The sequence below is a fragment of the Marmota monax genome, unplaced genomic scaffold (genome assembly GCF_021218885.2).
Source record: "Marmota monax isolate L192 unplaced genomic scaffold, Marmota_monax_Labrador192_F-V1.1 WCK01_AAM20220418_F8-fsc00108, whole genome shotgun sequence".
NCBI classification, from domain to species: domain Eukaryota; kingdom Metazoa; phylum Chordata; class Mammalia; order Rodentia; family Sciuridae; genus Marmota; species Marmota monax.
The window spans coordinates 3,107,412-3,125,966 of NW_026694593.1; the positions used below are offsets into that span (position 1 = coordinate 3,107,412).

General features: G+C 54.6%; 3 protein-coding genes across 3 annotated transcripts; all 3 read left to right on the forward strand.

The window, feature by feature from the left end:
- Positions 1–6,157: 6,157 nt before the first annotated feature.
- S100a3 (S100 calcium binding protein A3) lies at positions 6,158–8,855 on the forward strand. The gene is made up of 3 exons (XM_046421551.2): positions 6,158–6,262; positions 7,857–8,002; positions 8,377–8,855. Exons 2-3 carry the CDS (start codon positions 7,862–7,864, stop codon positions 8,539–8,541), a joined length of 306 nt encoding a protein of 101 aa, XP_046277507.1. The 5' UTR covers positions 6,158–6,262; positions 7,857–7,861; the 3' UTR covers positions 8,542–8,855.
- Positions 8,856–9,942: 1,087 nt separating this feature from the next.
- S100a4 (S100 calcium binding protein A4) lies at positions 9,943–12,224 on the forward strand. The gene is made up of 3 exons (XM_046421894.2): positions 9,943–10,085; positions 10,961–11,116; positions 11,937–12,224. Exons 2-3 carry the CDS (start codon positions 10,976–10,978, stop codon positions 12,099–12,101), a joined length of 306 nt encoding a protein of 101 aa, XP_046277850.1. The 5' UTR covers positions 9,943–10,085; positions 10,961–10,975; the 3' UTR covers positions 12,102–12,224.
- A 2,608-nt stretch (positions 12,225–14,832) lies between these two features.
- Positions 14,833–18,326, forward strand: S100a5 (S100 calcium binding protein A5). The gene is made up of 3 exons (XM_046421838.2): positions 14,833–15,130; positions 15,457–15,608; positions 18,040–18,326. Exons 2-3 carry the CDS (start codon positions 15,471–15,473, stop codon positions 18,181–18,183), a joined length of 282 nt encoding a protein of 93 aa, XP_046277794.1. The 5' UTR covers positions 14,833–15,130; positions 15,457–15,470; the 3' UTR covers positions 18,184–18,326.
- The last annotated feature ends 229 nt before the right edge of the window (positions 18,327–18,555 follow it).

Sequence of the window (18,555 nt, forward strand, 5' to 3'; positions counted from 1 at the left end):
ACTCTACCACTGGGCTATATCCAGCCCTTTAATTTTTTTTTTTTTTTTTTTTTTTAATTCTGAGACAGGCTGGTCTCCAACTTGTGAGTCTCCTGCCTCAGCCTCTCTGAGTAGCTGGGATTATGGGTGTGCGCCACGGAGCAGGGCTAAAACATGGATGGGCTTGAATGAAAAAGGGAGAGGGGGACCAATAATGGACAGATAAGAGGCAGTATTTTTCTGAATGGTCTTCTTATTTTTCTTCCTTCCCTGGGAAATCGGCTGCTTGGGAACCACGTGCAGAGTAGCTCAGGTTCAGTTCTCTAGGGCGGAAAGGACCCAGGAGAAGGCGCTGGAGACCCTCTGGCTCTCACCTACTCTTCGTCCTTAACTGCACGCCGAGCCTGGTGAGGCGAGGCTGGGCCGGCCTGCAAGGACAAGTGGTCTCTTTTTTGAGGCCATAAACAGACAGAGGCCCACTGTCCTCAGACCCTGCAGGGAAGGGGCGAGTAGACACGGGGCGGGGAGTCGTGATGGTGGTCAGCGTCTCTGTGCACTTCTCAGAGCTCCTTCCTGCACCCTGTCATCTCAGCCTCATGGCAACCCCATGGGAACTATCACCAGGCCCTGTTTACAGATGCAGAAACTGAGGGGCACAGCATCAGCCGTTTGTGGAACACCCCTCTCAACAGGTGCTCTGCGGGGCCTACCCAGGATCCTCCCAAGACTGGACAAGGAATGTGCTGTTGGTTCTGCACACCATGATATGGAAATGGACCAGAGAGGGTAAAGAAGAACTTGAGCCATGTCTGTAAGAAAAGTCTGCATGTCCTCGGGGCACTGGGGGGCACTGGGCCTTCCTCTCTTCCTGCAGGCCAGTCCAGAGCCTGGGCTTTGCGTGAGCTGAAGGGACCTGGCTGGCCAGAGGTCAGATGCTTCTGGTCTTCCCAGTCTGATTAACAGGGGGACAGGGCCACTCCCTGGTGGCTGGGTCCTGCAGTCTGATTTCTTTTGGACTTCTGGTCCCCGTGGGTCCTGGCTTCTCAGCCCTGGATTCTGGAACTGCTTTGGTTGGTGGAAACTGGCTTCAGCTGACTACCTCTGGAGTTGTCCCCAGCTGGGCATGTCCCAAAGAAAGCTAATGTCCATTCTTCTTGGGTATTTGACAAACTGACAAACTGCACTTTTCTAGCCACTCTCAACATTCTTCTTCCCCCCTGTCTCCAAATCTCTGTGCTGAGGCAGAGAGAAGGAAGACCTGCTGGCCAGACTCTCCCTTTCCCTGTGGGACTGCTGTTGGGAGGAGAGTTAGGGACTCTTACCTCCTGTGATGTCCTACTGGCCTTTGCTCCTTTGGGTTAACCCCCGGCAGTTCATTAACAGTCCAAGAAAAGGGAAATGGAAGGCAAAGGTAGATTTCTTACCTAAGTCAAGTCTGTTTACTAGTTGCTCAAAAAAGGGGCTCAGTTCTTGATTACAAGTTGTTGGGACAAGGAAAAGAGGCTGGGAACACCGGCAAGAGGAGAGGATGGGCTAGTGCCCTGGGGTGGTGGCGAGACCCAACCATCCGAATTTAGTCTGGGTTTCAGGCTCCTTTTATCCTTAGGCAAGGGGAGGGGACTACTTGGTTTTGGGAAGGATCAGGGACAGTTGGCCATGTGCTACTCCAAGCTCGGGAATGGGGTGCTGCAGTGTATACTGTAATCACAAGGCGCCATGCCCCTGTCAGTTTTGGAAATCTTTATCTTGGTGTCTTTAGCCTTAAAGTGGGAGGAGAGAAAGTAGGGAAATTTAGGGAAAATCAATCTTGTACTAGTTCCAGACAAATGTTCCTTAAATGACTAATACGTGTATATGAGGAATTGAGCAAAAATCTGACCCAATGGTCAGATTGGGAAAAAAAAAAAAAAAAGAGGAAATCTTTTTTTTTTTTTAAAGTTATTCATGACAGTGGAATGTATTTTGACATATCAAACATACACGGAATATCACTTTCCATTCTTGGGTTGTTCATGATGTAGAGTTTCACTGGTTTTGTATTCCGATATGAACATAGGAAAGTGATGTCGATTCACTCTACTGTCTTAAGAGGAAATCTTAACCAAAAGTCAAGGCACAGGAGTCAGATGCAATAAGAAGCAGAGATGTCACACTTTTCCATCCTGTTTTAGTCACCGATCAGACACTTGTACAGCCGCAAGTGAAAAGTCAGTATTTTTAGCAAAAGTGACCAGTAAGTCCTTGAAAAGACCCCAGCTATCACCATGACCTACATAACACAGTGTCACCTGCAGCTAAGCTAGCGGGAGACTCATAATGTATTGTTCAGTTACATCACTTCCAAAATTATTGATCTTTTTTTTTTTTTTTTTTGGTTCTGGGGATTAAACCCAGGGGTGCTTAACCACTGAGCCTTTTTATTTTGAGACAGGGTCTCACTAAATTGCTGAGGCTGGCTTTGAACTTGTGATCCTCCTGCCTCAGCTTCCCAAATGGCTGGGATGATAGGCGTGCGCCACCATGCCTGGCAAAAATGAGTAATTTTTAAAGTTAATTAAGAGCAAGTGGAGTTAGAGGGTTTACTTAGGCTTTTTCTGAGTTACAAGCTCGGACATGAAAAAGTGATTGAACTGTGAAATGGACGTAGTCAGCTGTTGACTTGGCAGTCAAAAAAAAAAAAAAAAGGACAGATATCCAGGTGTGGTGGCACCCACCTGTAATCCCAGCTACTCAGGGGGCTGAGGCAGGAGGATCAAAAGTTTGAGGAGACCTGCCTGGGCAACTTCAGAAGATCTTGTCTTCTCAAAAGATCTCAAAATTTAAAAAATAAATAAATAAATAAATAAATAAAAATGACTGGGGATATATCTGGGGGGAAAAGTACTGGGGGTGGGGGGGAGAAACAAAACAAAAAAGAGTGGTAGGTCTAAGCTTCAGACTCCCGGATCCCAGCTCAGTTCTTCTTTTCTGAGTTCTGTAGAGAGTCCTGCCTGGCTCCAGCCCCATCTCCAGTAATCCAATCCCCCCCATGCTTTCCCCATACTTGGCTCAGGAGATGAGAAAGGAGGTCAGGCCTTTGGGAAAGGTTCTTTGGCCCCGTGGGGCTATGGGATTGGAATGATCACTCTGTCCCCGGGGCTCAGGCCTTTTTGGCACAAATGCGGGGACTGCCCAGGTGCTCAGGACACTTCATTTTATTTTCCCCTGAGGCACAGGACAGACAGTGACCTTTAGGTGGATGATGCAGTTTCCAGGGAACCTGGTGAAATGATGGCACTGACAGTGGGGACAAGGGTTCAGGGGACAGTGCTCTAGGAAGCACCGCAGACAGACAGCATCGGCGGGGGACCCCGAGACCTCTCACATGGCCCACAGTGACAGCAAGTGAAACAAAGCCCTTTGACACTGGATTCTTGGTCTTCTCCGTGTCCTCCCCCTTCTTCTTTTCTCCACTGGGAAGCAAACCCAGGGTCACTTTACCACGGAGCTACATTCCCCAGTCCCCCACTCTGTTGGTCCTGGGGATTGAACCCAGGGATTCTTTACCACTGAGCCACATCCCCAGCTCTTTTTATTTTTTTATGTTGAGACAAGGTCTGGCTGAGGCTGGCTTTGAACTCACGACTCCTGTCTCAGCCTCCTGAGCTACTGGCATCACAGCTGAGCTGTGCGCCACCGCACCTGGCCCTTTTTTCTTCCTTGAGTCAGTCTCACAAAGTTGCCCAGGCTGGCCTTGAACTTGCCGTCTGCCTGCCTTCGCCTCCCAATTTGCTGGACCACGACCAGCTTCACATGAGATCTGTAAGGTAGAAATCTTCCAGATCTATTTCAGAGGCCAAGAAAGTAGTGCCCTAAAAAGGTAAAGGCCCACGTGCTGAGGTCAGTTGGTGGAGAGCGGTGGAACTCTGAGTGAGGGTCTGGCTAGGGGTTCCTTCCATGATGGTCCTCCAATTCCCACGGGTTTGTACCCAGCCCACCCTCAGGAGTCACCTTCCAGAGTGAGCTCCTTGCCCCTCTGCCATCTGCCTGGCCTCTCCCAGCTCTCCCAGGGGACAAACACAGCTGCTTATCCCAGGGCAGGGCAGCCATATCCAGCAACATTAAAGGCTGGTAGATAAGCACGTGGACTTGGGAGCCTGGCTCCGGGGTTCTTCCCTGACCACCCATCTAAAGCAGCCTCTCACCAATACCATTTTCTTTCTCGTAACTCTGCTTTATTTTCCCTCTTGACATTATGTCACCAGCCTATTAAACATTCATTTGTTATTGTCTGTTTCCCCGACTAGATTCATCTCCCTGGAGCAGAGACTGTATCTTTTTAAAAAAATATTTTTAGTTGTAGATGGACACAATACCTTTATTTTGTTTATTTTATTTATTTTTTTTTTTTATGTGGTGCTAGGGATCAAACCCAGGGCCTCAGCAGCGCTAGGCAAGCTCTCTATCAATCACTGAGCCACAACCCCAGCCCCTGGACTGTATCCCTTTTGTTCATGGTGCCAGGTGCCTGTACAGATGCCTCTGAATATTCACACGAACAGTGGCTGGCTCCTGAGCCTGCCACTCACTAGGTATGTGGCCTTGGGCCAATGAACCCCTCTTGTTTAATAGGCCCTTTCTAAGTACTGGGCAACTATTTATTCCGTGAGCATTGTATTTATTAACTCATTTAAGCCCCACAACCAAACTTATGTGGTAGTCACTACTATTGTCCTCCATCATTGGCAGAGGAAGCCCCGGGAGCAGAAGTGACCCACTTAAGGGGGGAAGAAGTGATTGACCTAGAACCAAATTAATTATTGGCTCAACGTGGCTCCCGCTTCTGAGGCATGACTGTCTCTGCCCTCTTCCCCTGCTCCCCATAACTCCCTGCCTATAAAACAGGGTTAATCACAGCTTTTCCTTCCCTTCTGCCCCTGTCTCCAGGCGGGTGGAGGCCGCGGAGGTGACAACCCGGGTGAGGCTGGGTGCTGGGCCCCCGGGGTGAGGTCAAGGTGTCGTTAGTTCTCGGGCTGCCTCTGTGGGCATGAGGATGTCTTCCCTGTCCTGGTTGTCCCCTCCCCACCCCACGCTGCTCTCCTGGGTCTTCAGTCTCTTTCTGTGAAACAGGGAACTTAGGGGTAGAGGGAGAACACAATGCGGATGTGAAAGGCTTTCCATTTCTGGGCATCTGGTCATTTCTGCTAAAGCAAAAACAAAACAAAAAAAACCAAAAAAAAACCAACAACAACAGAGGAAATTCTGGATACAATTAAAATTATCTATTTTTTCAGAGACTCGCCAAGGCAGTAATAACGAGTAGGTCAAAATCTAAGCCAAAAGCAGAATCCGGGAGGTGAACAGGGCACCGGGCCCCTCATGCCCTGAAGGCGTCGGCCAAGCCCAGCCAAATCTGGGCTTTGGGGATTTGGGAAGAGGGAAGCTGAAGCCCAGGGTTCTCGGAGGAGGCAGCACAACTGAAAGACACCCCCACATAATGCTGGAACCCTAAAGGGCTACGTGCCTAAACTAGAAGGCAGAGGAACCTACACACCCCGCTAAGGACCGCAAGGAAAGTTGCCCAAGTGCTGAGCAGAGCAGAGCGACTCTTCAGGGGCGCAGCCCAAGTGGCTCTCCAGAGTCTGAAGCCCAGGTTCCTTCGCATCGCCTGGGGCGGAGGGCAAGAAAACTCAAGCCCAGGCGCAGGAGGCCCCCCTAGGAGGAGCATCCTCTGCCTAGGCATCAGGACACCCCCCAGTAACCTCTCCCAGGGGAGCGAGCAGTTCACACACAGCCTCCAGCAAGGCAGCAGCAAGGGATGTGGAGGTCGGGCAAAGAGGGGTCTCCTTGGCCTTTCTTCCCGTTTGTGGATGAGGGCTTCCCCCGATGGTCGCCAAGGCGCCTCCTGGCACGGAGGCTCTGGGGTGCAACCTAAAAGAGGCGAACGTGTGTCCCCACTTTGTGCTGTGGGTGCTTCTTCAGAGTGAAGAGACAGGGAGAGGGATGGGAGGGATTAGCCCAGCCATGGCTGGAAGGTCGCCGGCCCCAGTTCCCACTCGGGGGCGGGAGAGGGGTGAATGGGGAGTGGTGTTTGAGGCCAGAGCGGGCCTTTGATGTGTGCGTGGACAGTGGGCGGTGGGCCTGTAATGGGGACTGCTGGGGGAAGCGTGCAGGTGAGCCCCTGGGGGCAGCCTGAGCATTGACCTACTTGGGACTCCCATAATTACTGCCCTCATTCCTCGGGAAGCTACAAATAGGGATGCCCTGGCACTAGGCTTCTGGAACGGAAACGCCAACACCTGTGGTGAGTGGTGGCCGCTTGGTCCTTCCCGGGGTCGGGTGCTAGGGTAGCTCAGGGGCCTCCCTGGTAGCCAGCCTGTCTCCTGACCCAGCGTCTGGGCATGGGGGTGGGCAGAGAGAGGACCACACGGGTGATGGGGTGAGGGAAGTCCTACATGGTGGTTCAAGGGTTCTCTTGTGTCACGAAGGGCTCTCTGGAGGTTCAGGCCTGGGTGTGTGTGTGTGCAGAACTGAGGTCTGGCTCCAGGAGGGGGCAGTGGGCTAGAAGTTCTGGTGGAGCCCTTAGTTGGCTCCTTGCTCCCTTGCTTCATTCCCGGGATGGGTTGGGACAAGCCAGGGCTGTAGGGAAAGATTCCTGCCAGGCTCCAGGCCCTGAGCTTCTGAAACAGTAGCACAGGTGGTGCCAGGCAGACTGGCGGGAGCCCAGAAGGGCATGCTGTGCACCTCTGAGGCTCCTGACTCCCGGGGACCATGGCGCTTCCTCTCCAGGGAACATGGATACCTCGCTAGCCCTGGGCTGTCACAGAGCATTAGGACCCAGCAGGCTTGGCACCCCAGCCCCCTACTTCCCTGCCAATCAGGATGGCCATTTGCCCCAGCAGAAGGGGACTGGCTGGGGAGAGAGTATTGCCCTGTCTGTCCCGTGTTGCAGGATCCCGTCCCCTGGGGAAGCAGGAGTGAGTCACTGGGCTCACGTGGAAACAACTCGTCTTCCTGGATGCCCAGGGTTTCCCTGGGCTGCAGCAATCTTTCTGGAAGGGCACGGAAGGGGGCAGTGGGATTTAGGGAGGGGAGCAATGCCAGGATGGCTTCCCCTCCATCAGAACTGGGTCTTCTATCTCAAGGCCCCCCAGGGGTCTGAGGGATGGCCTCCACCACGGAAGGCCGGTCACAGATTGGTAAATCCCTGGGCGGGCCAACTCCCCAGAGACCTTCTGGTTCATGTCCCTGCTAGGCCTGTGGGTGGGACTGAGCCCACCTTAAGGCCTCGGAGACCCGAGGGAGAAATGGCTCGCCCAGGTGCTCGCCGGCAGGGGCAGAGGCTCCCAGGGTTTCTCTTGACTGCGGTTTCCTTGAGTTCAGGGCAGGAGGCAGCAGGTCTGGGGGTTCCTCTCAGACTGGACCCTCCCTGCCCTTGCTCTGCTTCCCGAGGGCCTGAGGGCAAGGACCTCCTACTCAGGTTCCTTCAGGAAGGGACTCTGGGGTCCTGAGGGGCGGAGACCTCTAGGGTGGGAGCAGGTGACGCCGAGCAGGGGACTGTTGTGGGTCAGAGAAGGTGGGCAAGTGTCAGGGAGACCCCAGGGAGCTCCGCTGTGGGGGTGAGGGTGGTGGGTGAGTCAGTCTCTCCTCGAGGAGTTTGCACTGACGCTGGGAAGTGAGACCTCTGGGTCCAGGAGAATCACAATGGGGACAGCCGGAAGGGAACTAGTGTGGTCAGGGAGGGCTGCTCAGAGGAGGGAGAGCTTGGGGCTCCTGAAGCCTGGTGGAGATTACGACCGGGAAACACCAGGAGGGGGTCCCTGGGAAGTTCCGCGGGCAGAGGCGAGCAGAGGGGCTGGCTGGCCTTTGCTGCAGCTCACATCCTTGCTCTGTGACAGTGAGGATGACGCGGCCCCTGGAGCAGGCAGTAGCTGCCATCGTGTGCACCTTCCAGGAATATGCAGGGCGCTGCGGGGACAAGTACAAGCTCTGTCAGTCGGAGCTCAAGGAGCTGCTGCAGAAGGAGATGCCCACCTGGGCCCCGGTGAGCCCTGGGCTGCCGCCCTTCCCTGACAGCAGAGAGGCTCTGCTTGAACTTTGCAAAGAGGGACCGGTGGACAAGCAAGCGGGCAGAGGACAGGCTTGGGGAGGAGGGGAACTGACACAGCACAAGCCTCCGTCTCCTCATCTATAAAATGGGGTGACAGTCACTGCTGCTACTTTGCAGGGTTTGGGGAGGCGCTTGACAGTGAAGGGCAGGCCCTGGGTAAACGGCTGAGAAAGGGGGACACCAGGAGAGGGAGGCTGAGGTTGGTCCCCAGGAGGCTGTGGGTTGTGGGGGGAGGGGATGCAATGCGGGGGGCTCTTCTGCCTTCCTTATCCTGCTCGCCCATTCCTTCCCATCCCGCCCTGGCACAGACTGAGTTTCGGGAGTGCGACTACAATAAATTCATGAGTGTCCTGGACACCAACAAGGACTGCGAGGTGGACTTCGCCGAGTACGTGCGCTCGCTGGCCTGCCTCTGTCTCTACTGCCACGAGTACTTCAAGGACTGCCGCCCAGAGCCCCCCTGTGCTGAGTAGCCTCCCCGCCCCGGGGCTGGCCATGGGCAGTCTCCCACGCCCTGCCTGTCCTTCCTCCTGTCACTCTTTCAATCTGGAATTGCCCAGGTTCACCCATTTTACCCGCAAGGCTCAGAGACCTTCCCAGGATGCCCAGATGCCCAGCTGGCGAGGTGGGGGGGGCAGCTATCAACCCCCGCTGCCTCCCTGCTGTGGACGGGAGGGGTGGGCTCTGAGGCCAGGCCCAGCAGGGTGTGCATAGACGATGCCAGGAGGGAAGGGCCTGTCTAACCCTAATAAAGCACTGGTGTCAGCCTGGTCGGTTGATTCTTCTGAGAGGACATGCTGGGCCTTGGGACAGAGTGCTGCTGAGCTCTTTGCTCCTCTCTGGACTTTTCCACTGGAGGAAGGAGGCTGAGGGCCGGAGTTGGAGCTCCCCACGGGCCCTGAGGGCAGTTTCAACGGCTGCAGATGCACCAATCTCAATGGTCCAGCAGGAGGGGGGCGGTCACTCCCATCCAGGGGACCCTGGGGAGTCCCTCTGCCTCGTCTTTGAGGGAGAAGCCCCCCTGTCTTGGGCTATCAAAAAGGGAGGGTCCTGGGGGGGGTGCAGGGGGGGAAACTGAACCCTTATGGCCGGATGTTCCCAGGAGGAGGGTGGGGCCCAGGGGGTGGGGTGGGGCTGTGGGAGCCCAGAGGGCAGCACTAATAGGATTAGGGTGTCCGAGGTGTTTGCTCCCAGCCAGGGAAGCTTCTCTGTATGGGAGGGGGGTATTTTGAGACAAACCCCACCCCTGAAACCATAGTCCCCTGGGGGCCTTAATGCCCACTACTGGTCCTATTCAATCCTGAGCTCCTGCCTGCCGTACCTTGAGAGGTTAACCCGTTTCTTGCCAACCACTAGCTCCCCTTGCCACCTGGCTTCTTTATTCCTGACACCCATCCCAATCTTTAACGGCCCCTCCTGACCCCTTCTCTGAACACTGCATCCATTCCTGAGTCCCACAGCTCACTCCCACCCACCACTCCACCACACCTCCCCCAGGAGCGTTCCCATGGAAATACCTGGGGTGTCCCATCCCCTCCTGGACCTGCTCCCCCACACTACACCACCGCCATCATGGTTGGGGAGGGAAGAAGAGCTTACTAAGCCGTCCCACCACACTGGCCTGGGCTCCCCTCCCAAGTTCCTGGGCCGCCACCCACCTGTCACCGTGTGGGAATGGCTTCTCCTTTCCTATCTGGTGGGCTACTCCCTCCCTGTCCCCACACTTCGGCACAGACTGCCCTGTCTTCAACCCCCTGACACTCAGGCTAAGTTGTGGACACTGGGTGGTACCCACCCTCTGGAGGTCCCTGCCCGTGTATCCCGTGCCCATCTGCGCCTCGGGGAGGGGAAGCTTGGCTCCCGCCCTGGTGGAGGGGGCTGTGGCACTTACCACAGCAGGAGGGCAGTTTCCGCTCTCCCCCATCCCCTGCATGGGCAGGGCCTGGCTGGGTATAAATAGGTCAGACTGCTGGGCTCTCCCCACAGCTCTCCCCAGCATTTCCTCTCTCTTGGTCTGGTGAGTTGTGTGGCCTGACCCGCAGGCAAGGGGTGTCCGAGGCCGAGGCTGGGGTAGGAGAAGGGGAGAGTGTGGGGGGGCAGATGTACTAAATGGATCCAGATGTGAGATTCTGATGTGGAGGCTCTGGTGTGCGTGCACACGTGTGCGCGCGCGTGGGCGTGTGTGCACAAGTGTGTGTGAGAGAGTGAAAAAACGAAAACAGGTGTAGGTGGCTGGATTCCAGCTCTCAGAGAGCTTCTGAGGGGCCAGGGCTTGGATGTGCTGCTGCCACAGTGTGTCTGGTGCGTGTGCCCCATGATTGGCCCGCCGGCTTGTGTCTTCTGGGTTGCACAAGCTCTTGTGTGCACACTCGGGTGTGGGAGGCAAAGCGAAGGCACCTGTGGGCTTTTGCTTCTGCCTGCACCCCGCAGCCCAGCCCAAGAGAACTCGGCCTCCGTCCCCTCCCCTGCACCCCCACCTCTGCCACCTCTTCCTGCCTGTCCCTGTGCTGGGTGCTGGGCACTAGGCAGTAGGCAGCTGGTTTTTTCCGCTGCAGGCCCCTGGGCAGGCCTCCAGCAGCCGCGCCCATGCTGGGAGGGAGAAGAATGAGCCGGGGCGGGGCACTTGTGGCTGGCAGAGGGCTGGAAAAAACGCTGTTGTTGAGGCCAGGCTGGAGGGAGGCCCAGGGGCTTGCTGCCTGGATCTCCAGAGCCACTGCCCAAAGCACGTGTTCCCCACTGCGCACCTCTTCTGCACCAGGAGCTGAGCCCGCTTCTTCGGGGTCCCTTGGGGGTGGGAGTAGAGTCTCACCAAGTGCCCCTCGAAGTGGGAGTGGAGTGGGGGGTCTAGGTACATTGCTGAGGTTTGCCGGGTAAGATGCCTCCGGCCCCCAGGTCCCGACTGCTGCCATGGCTTGCCCCCTGGAGAAGGCCCTGGATGTGATGGTGTCCACCTTCCACAAGTACTCTGGCAAAGAGGGTGACAAGTTCAAGCTCAACAAGGCAGAGCTAAAGGATCTCCTGACCCGGGAGCTGCCCAGCTTCCTGGGGGTGAGTGGGTCCTGCTTGGGAGTATGGGCTCCTGTGGGGCATTCCCCAGGAGGAGGGGTGGCGCCCTGCATTAGCTCCAGCTGGCACCTGTCACTAAGCTGGGTAAATGGGGGCCTAGAAACACAGTCAACATCCGGCTACCTCAGTGGTCCCCAGCAGGGAGAGGGTCGGGAGTGAGTCAGCAGGTGACAGGTCAGACTCTGCACACACTTTGCACAATTTACTGAAGGGAAAACTAAGTCTCAAAGAGGTAAGTGACTTCTCAAGGTAGTTACTTACAAGGTGGCAACCCAGACTGGTGCACACCTATAATCCCAATGATTTGGGAGGTCGAGGCAGGAAGGTCAACTTAGGGAGACTCTGGCTTAAAAATATAAAGCGGTCTAGCAGCACCACATATAAATAAATTGATTAAATAAAGGTCCATCAACAACTAAAAAAAATATTTCAAACAAGAGAGAGGTCTGGGGATGTATCTCAGTGGTAGAGCATCCCTGGATTCTCCAGTACAAAAAAAAAATGTGATCTAGAACCAGGACTGTCCGACTCCTGCCACCCGACAATGAACGGTGTTCTGTTTGTGAAGGCATGATTATGGAGACACACACACACCTACAGACTTCTCCTGCAAACACATTGCTCTCAGGACCATCATCTGATGGAATCATTGGAACAATCTTCATTTCCCAGTTACAACAGATACTCAGAATCCCTCCCCCAGGACCCCCCCCCCCACCCCAGTCTGGAGGTGGAAAGCTGGTCTAGTCTTGGCTGTGTTCCCTGGGCTCCTGTTTTCTACCGTAGCCTTCTCTCCCTCCAGAAAAGGACAGACGAAGCTGCATTCCAGAAACTGATGAGCAACTTGGACAGCAACAGGGACAACGAGGTGGACTTCCAGGAGTACTGCGTCTTCCTGTCCTGCATCGCCATGATGTGCAACGAATTCTTTGAAGGCTTCCCTGATAAGCAGCCCCGGAAGAAGTAGAGGTTCCTCCGATGCAGCTGAGGGTAGAGGTCTGCCAAAGAGGTCTTCCAGGTCGGCAGATGAGTTCATGCCGTGGTGCAGAACCCTGAGCAAGTTCAATAAAAAAGTATTTGGAAGCTATAAGGCTGATGATCTGAGGGACTCTCGAGGCCGAGGGATATGTTGCGTGGGGTGGGGGAGGGGAGCACTGGGAGTTGAGCTGCAGTTTAGTGACGTTGGGGGGGGGAATGTGGGGTGACAGAGGGGTGTGTGTGCGCGTGTGTGAATGCTGGGTAGAGCTGAGGCAGGGAGAGGGGCCACCAGAGGTTGGGGAAGCCCCAGCTGTGGGATCTTAGCCAGCCCCCCACCCTCCAACTTCATACTGAGGCTGGGATTGAAGGTCACATCTGCTCCTGGTTGGGGTCTGGAGGGAAGATAATAGGGCTGAGTCACAGGGAGGGAGTTGTGGGGTGAGTGGGCTGGGACGGGCTCCTGGCCCTGTTCTATTACCCTTCTAGCTCATTGGTTCTGAACCACAGGGAAGGATTACTTCTGTCCCTTTCCCGTCAATGGCTGGATCAGGGAGGGCCATGTGGAGGGAGACGGTCAGCAGTGGCATGAGAATATGATAGTGCTCCAATCCACTGTATCTGCCCCCAGAGTGTCAGGGGGGGGGGATCTGTTATCAGGCTCCTTCACAGATGGACAAGGGGCCTCAGAAGGGCCAAGGGAGGGATAGTGAGGGGGTAGGAGTGAGGGAGATGATGGGGAAATGACCATAGCTTTAGAGATAAAATCCCAGACAGATGATCTGATGAATGAAATTGAGATCCCCTGCCCCCAAAGAGGTCTGCTGTTGCTTTCCCTTAGGGTAGGCTAAAGGCTAGTGACTTGGGGGTACAGTGAGTGAGACTGAAGTTAGATTTCAAAGCTATTTCTGGATGATACGGGGACCTTTAAGGAAGGGGTGCATAGAAGTCCAGCCCAGAGGCTGCAGGGTTGGGTCCTCTTGACCTCTAAGGCTTCCCTTCTAATCACTCTGGGCCTTTCTCTCCGGCCTCAGAGGAGTGTGGCAGGTGACTCAGATATTCCCCTGGAATTTGACGACAGAGGCTGGTCCAGGAAAAACCGCCTCCTCCCCTGCTCTCTCCGGGTCAATCTGCCATCTTTCCTGGGAGGCCCTCCCCTGAGCCTCCTCCTGCATCATTTTCTACTTCGGGAAACTCTGGTTGCTGAGCAACGGGTCCCTGCTGCCTTACTAGCCTTGCAGCCGGGGCTGGGGTGGTGTAGGGGCAGCAGGAAGATCCAGGCAGGCCAGGGTAGGACTGTAGCAGTGGTGGGGCCTGAGCCCCTCGCCCGTTCTGTTACAATCAGTTGGCCTGGTGGTATTGCATCCTGTGAGTAAACCCTCCCTGACATTCACCCCATCCATGACTGCACCCTGAACCTGGACCCCTTCTCCTAGCCGCAGCCTCTACGTCATCACACAGTGCTAACCTTTCCCTGGATCCACTCCCCAATCCCTGATTCTCAGTCCTCCTTGCCCAGCGTCTCCAACAATTCTTTCCCATGAAGAATTTCTTAGTGAAGTTTAAAAAAAAAAAAAATCATTCATTTAAGAGCCCTTTAAAAACTTTTGGCTTATTGGGAACAATGGCACATGCCTGTAATCTCAGCAACTTGGGAGGCTGAGGTAGGAGGATTGCAATTTGGAGGCCAGCCTGGGCAACTTAGCAAGAATCTCAAAATAAAAAAAGACTGGGGATGTAGCTCAGTGGTGAAGCACCCTAAGTTCAATTTCCAGTACAAAAAAAACAAGAAAACAAAACAAACAAAATCTTTGGCTCCGTGCTAGCTAATGATCCTGACTTATAGGAAATACCTCCTCCACTGACAGTCAGGGATCTCCAGGTGTCTCCTCTGCTCTTGGAGAGGGTGGTAGGGCGGGTTCCAATGTGGAGCGTTGCCCTCGGCCTTGGGGAGATACCTTTTATTTGGCTCCTTCCTTCTAGGCTTCTCTTTCCAAAACAGCCTGACTTCCCTTCTTCTGCCTATTGCTCTATCAGATGATGAGTTCTGGTTTTGGGTTAGAAAAATGACGTTTCTGGAACTGTAGATATGTGTGCCCCCTCCCTGCCCCCCACCTGTAAACAAGGAAGGCAAATGTGCAGCAGGGGCTTCTCCCCAGTCGAGTCCCAGGAGGCTCTGCTGGGTGTCCTCGCGTCCCTGACCCCTCCTCCTTGGCCTTTTCTCCCTGATCCCCTGGGCACTGGGAGCCAGGGAATAAAGGCAGAGAACCGGGGAGGGAGGTGGCGGCTGCTGCTTGCACTCCTCGGGTTCGTGCCCTCCTTGGTGAGTCCCTCCTTCTGATCTCTCTGTTCACCTCTGCTGGCCTGAGCTGGGTGACGAGGTCGCAGGGTGACCAGCCACGGAGACCTCCTCAAGGAAGGCCCGGCTGTGCAAGAGGGTGTGTGCTCCGGGAGGAGAGGGCAGAGTGCTGGCACTTGTGACTGCAATCATGTCCTGGCTGAGCCTCCCGGAGAGGGGGGAAAAGATGAGGATTTGGGGAGGTGGGAGATGAATGATGTGTCCAGCTCAAGGACTGACGGGTGGGCTTCGGGCTGGAAGCAAGAGCCAGACATTCCTCCTCCTGGCCAGGTCGGCCTGCATTGCTCAAGTTCCCTGGGTAGGGCCTCCTCCTTCCCTGAGGGGAAGTGGTTTTGAGTCTGAGCTGCAGAGGCTCTAGCTACCTTGGAGGGGTGGCTGTGCTGACAGCATTGAGGCCCCCATTCCAACCCCACCTCTGGTCCAGGTCTCAGAAAGACCCTGGAGTTAGACGTCAATAGTCCTCTGTCCTCCATGCCTCCTGGGTACAAGTCACTGGCCTGAGCCTGGAGGTCAGACAGGCAAGTCCAGTCACCTCTTTCCTGCTTCCTGTTATGAGCTTTCAGCCCCAACCCCTCCTACCCTCGGACACCCGTTGCCCTGTCCCCTACTTTACAGCAAGACCTTCCTTGATATCAGGTGATTCAGGTGCTGGAGGAGAGGAGGTAAAACCAGGGCTCAGGCTGGACAGGGCAGAGAAGAAACCTTGGCCCCTTCTCTGCTCTACTATCTGTGACTAGCTCTTTTGGGGAGGTCATCTGTCCTCTTTCTGCCCCTAGCCCCCTTTGTCAACATCTCCCTAGTGGAGGAGTCTACAGTTCCTTTGGGGGCTGGCCAGTCTCACTGTAATGTCCTTCTGTTGCTGGATTTGGGTCTTATCATAGGTTCCAGTCCCCAATCCTTTGAGGGAGGGGCTCTGGGTGGGCTAGTGATGATGGTGGACAGAGGTCTGGCTTCCTGAGCACTATGACTTCTCCTCTCTCCACTCTAGAGCTGCACACTGTGATGGAGACTCCACTTGAGAAGGCCCTGACCACTATGGTCACCACATTCCACAAATATTCGGGGAGAGAGGGTAGCAAGCTGACCCTGAGTAGGAAGGAACTAAAGGAGTTGATCAAGAAGGAGCTGAGTCTTGGGGAGGTAGGTGGCCATTTCTTCTCACCCCCCCGAACAAAGTCACAAATCTGCCCTTGGGGGACTCAGGTCTAAGCCAGGGGTGGGGATGGCTGGAAGGTACGGCCAGAGACAGAAGGAAGAGGGTGGACTTCTCAAGCTAACAGAGTTCTAGATCTCTGTGCTGGGCATGAGTCAGGCTTGCTGCGAAGGAGAAGGGCTGAGCCTGGGCTACACCGCAAGCCTGCGCAAGGGCTATAAAATCAGAGGCAGATACTTTCTTTTCTTTTCTTTTTTAAACATTTTTAGATGTAGATGGACACAATACCTTTATTTTGTTTATTTAGCTTTTTATGTGGTGCTGGCGATGGAACGCAGTGCCTCATGCATGCAAGGCAAGCGCTCCACCACTGAGCCCCAGCCCCAGCCCTGGATGCTTTCTTGATGGTGGGGCCAGGCTGTGACAGAAGTGGCGGAGCCTGTGCTAGGAATCCTTCAGGGTGAAAGTGCCAGGTATCTAGGTCAAGGGGGGACCCTGCCTGATTCTGTGTGCTGTGCCTGGCAGAGCCATGGCTCTCAGATAGTGCTGACCTGCAGATTAAGGGTTAATTTGTGAACCCAGGGTAGGAAGGAGACAGAGCTGATTATTATCAGATGGAGAAGGTAGAAGGGAGGTGACTGACAGAGGGGAAGGCCCACGAGTAGACATCATCTTATTTTTACAGTTAAAAAAAAAAAATCAAGGCTCAGGCTGGTTGCGGTGGCGCAATGTCAGTAATCCCAGAGATTTAGGAGGTCGAGGCAGGAAGACCACAAGTTCAAGACCAACTTGGGCAACTCAGTGAGACCCTGTCTCAAAATAAAGAATAAAAAGGGCTGGGGATGTAATTTGGTGGTCGGGCATCCCTGGGGTTTGACCCCCAGTACCACGCAGGGGAGGAATAAAAACATCAAGGCTTAGAAACTTACATGGAATTTGTCCAGAGAGAGGCTGAGCTGCAGTTCCAGGGCAGTCCTGTGCATTACCCTCCCCTTTTCCTTTACAATTTGGCCTGGAGGCTGGGGAACACAGGGTAGGAAGGAGACACATCCTTCTGTCACATCCTGAACTCTGGAGGGCCCCAGAGAGAAGTTCCCTAGAGCGGTGCCCCCATGGGCAGAAGAGGCAGCAGGAACGGTGTCCCCAGTCTGCTCTCAGCCCTTCCTGCCTGGATCTCACCGTTCTGGAGTTGACGAGGGCAGAGGCAGGGGCTACCAGCTCATCAGGGGTTAGTTACTGGGGGACAGAGTCCCAGGGGAGGGCCTAGCTATCACAGGAGCCCAGAGAAGAACCAGGACCCTGTTGCAAAGAGGTAGTTTCCATCTCCACATGTGCCGGCATCCTGGATCCTCAGAGGATCTGGAGCTGAGGGCAAAGACGGGGGAAGGCAGCATCTGCCTGTCTGTGGTTCCCTCCTGGTCCATCCCGAGGGCTCTGTCTCCACCCTTCTGGTGGAAGCAGGGTGAGAGGACAGGGGACCAGACAGACAGCACAACCCAATGCTAGGCTGAGCTTCAGTCCAGCTCTCCCCCGGGGAAGGCACAGAATGGCTTCTCAGCTTCCATGTACTGTTCTCATGGAGACAGACTACTGCCAGGGGTGCACCTGGAATCCCAGCAACTCAGGAGTCTGAGGCAGGAGGATCCCGAGTTGGAGGCCAACCTGCACAACCCAGTGAGGTCCTGTCTGAAAATAAAAAGTGGAACAGCCACTCAGTGGAACAGCCCACGTAGGTTCAATCCCCAGCATGGCAAAAACAAACAAACAAACAAACAAACAGGACAGAATAAGTCTGAGATTTAGATGATGCTCAGTGTCACATGATCCTTAAGCTGTTTTTTATTAGGTATTAGCATGTGGAGGACGATCATGATTTTTGCATTAGCAGGGATTGAACATGGGGTGCTATATGACTGAGCTACATTCCCAGCCCCTTTTTATTTTAAGACGTGGTCTTGCTAGGTTGCCCAGGCTAGCCTCAAACTTGTGATCCTCTGGTCTCAGAGTCTAGGTAGCTGGGATTACAGGCTTGTGCCACCATGTCTGGCTAGTCCTTTGCTTTTATTTTTTGCAATCCTGGGGATCAAACCCAGGCCCTCAAACATGTTAGGCAAGAGCTTTACCACTAAACCACATCCCCAGCCTTAGGTCATCACTTCTCTAACAGGGGAAGGTGTAGAGGAGGGAGAGACTAGGCTAACTTTCCTATTGTAATTTATTTGGAGTCAGGAGTCAGGTCACTGATCCCTACTGGGGGGCCAGGCCCTGAGCCAGGTGTGGGCTGGCGGGGGGAGATTCTGGGGATCAGCATGCATACAGGGGTGCTGACTTAGCTGGGGATCACACTGAGGGTGCCTTGCATAGTGGAGCAGGACGGGGAGGGGTTTCTGAGCTGTCCCTCCACCTGGACCCTTGCAGAAGATGAAGGAGAGCAGCATCGACGACCTGATGAAGAGCCTGGATAAAAACAGCGACCAGGAGATTGACTTCAAGGAGTACTCGGTGTTCCTGACCACGCTGTGCATGGCCTACAATGACTTCTTCCTGGAGGACAACCAATGACGGGGACTCCCCTCTGCCCTCTCTGTTTGCCGCAGCTGTTGACCTCTCTAGCTCCTTTGACAGCCCTCTTTGGCCCCTGAGCCTCCTCTTCCTTCCTGATAGACTCTTCCAGCAGAGGCAATAAAGATTTTCCATCTCAAGTGTCTGGAGGCTGTTCTTGAAGGTGTCTCGTCCCCTCTGGTGTGGGTGGGAAAGGGCACGTAGCTGTCCTCCGTTAGTGAGTGGAGACAGTTTCTGGGTGTTAGGGTCCTGAGCGCCCACCCCACTTGCTGTCATGGAGCTTGTCCTGGCTTAGTTTTGCCCTCCTGAAAAACACGGAGGCTTTTGCATGCTCTCTGCAGGCTGCAGAAAAGCAGAGGAAACTCACAGAGA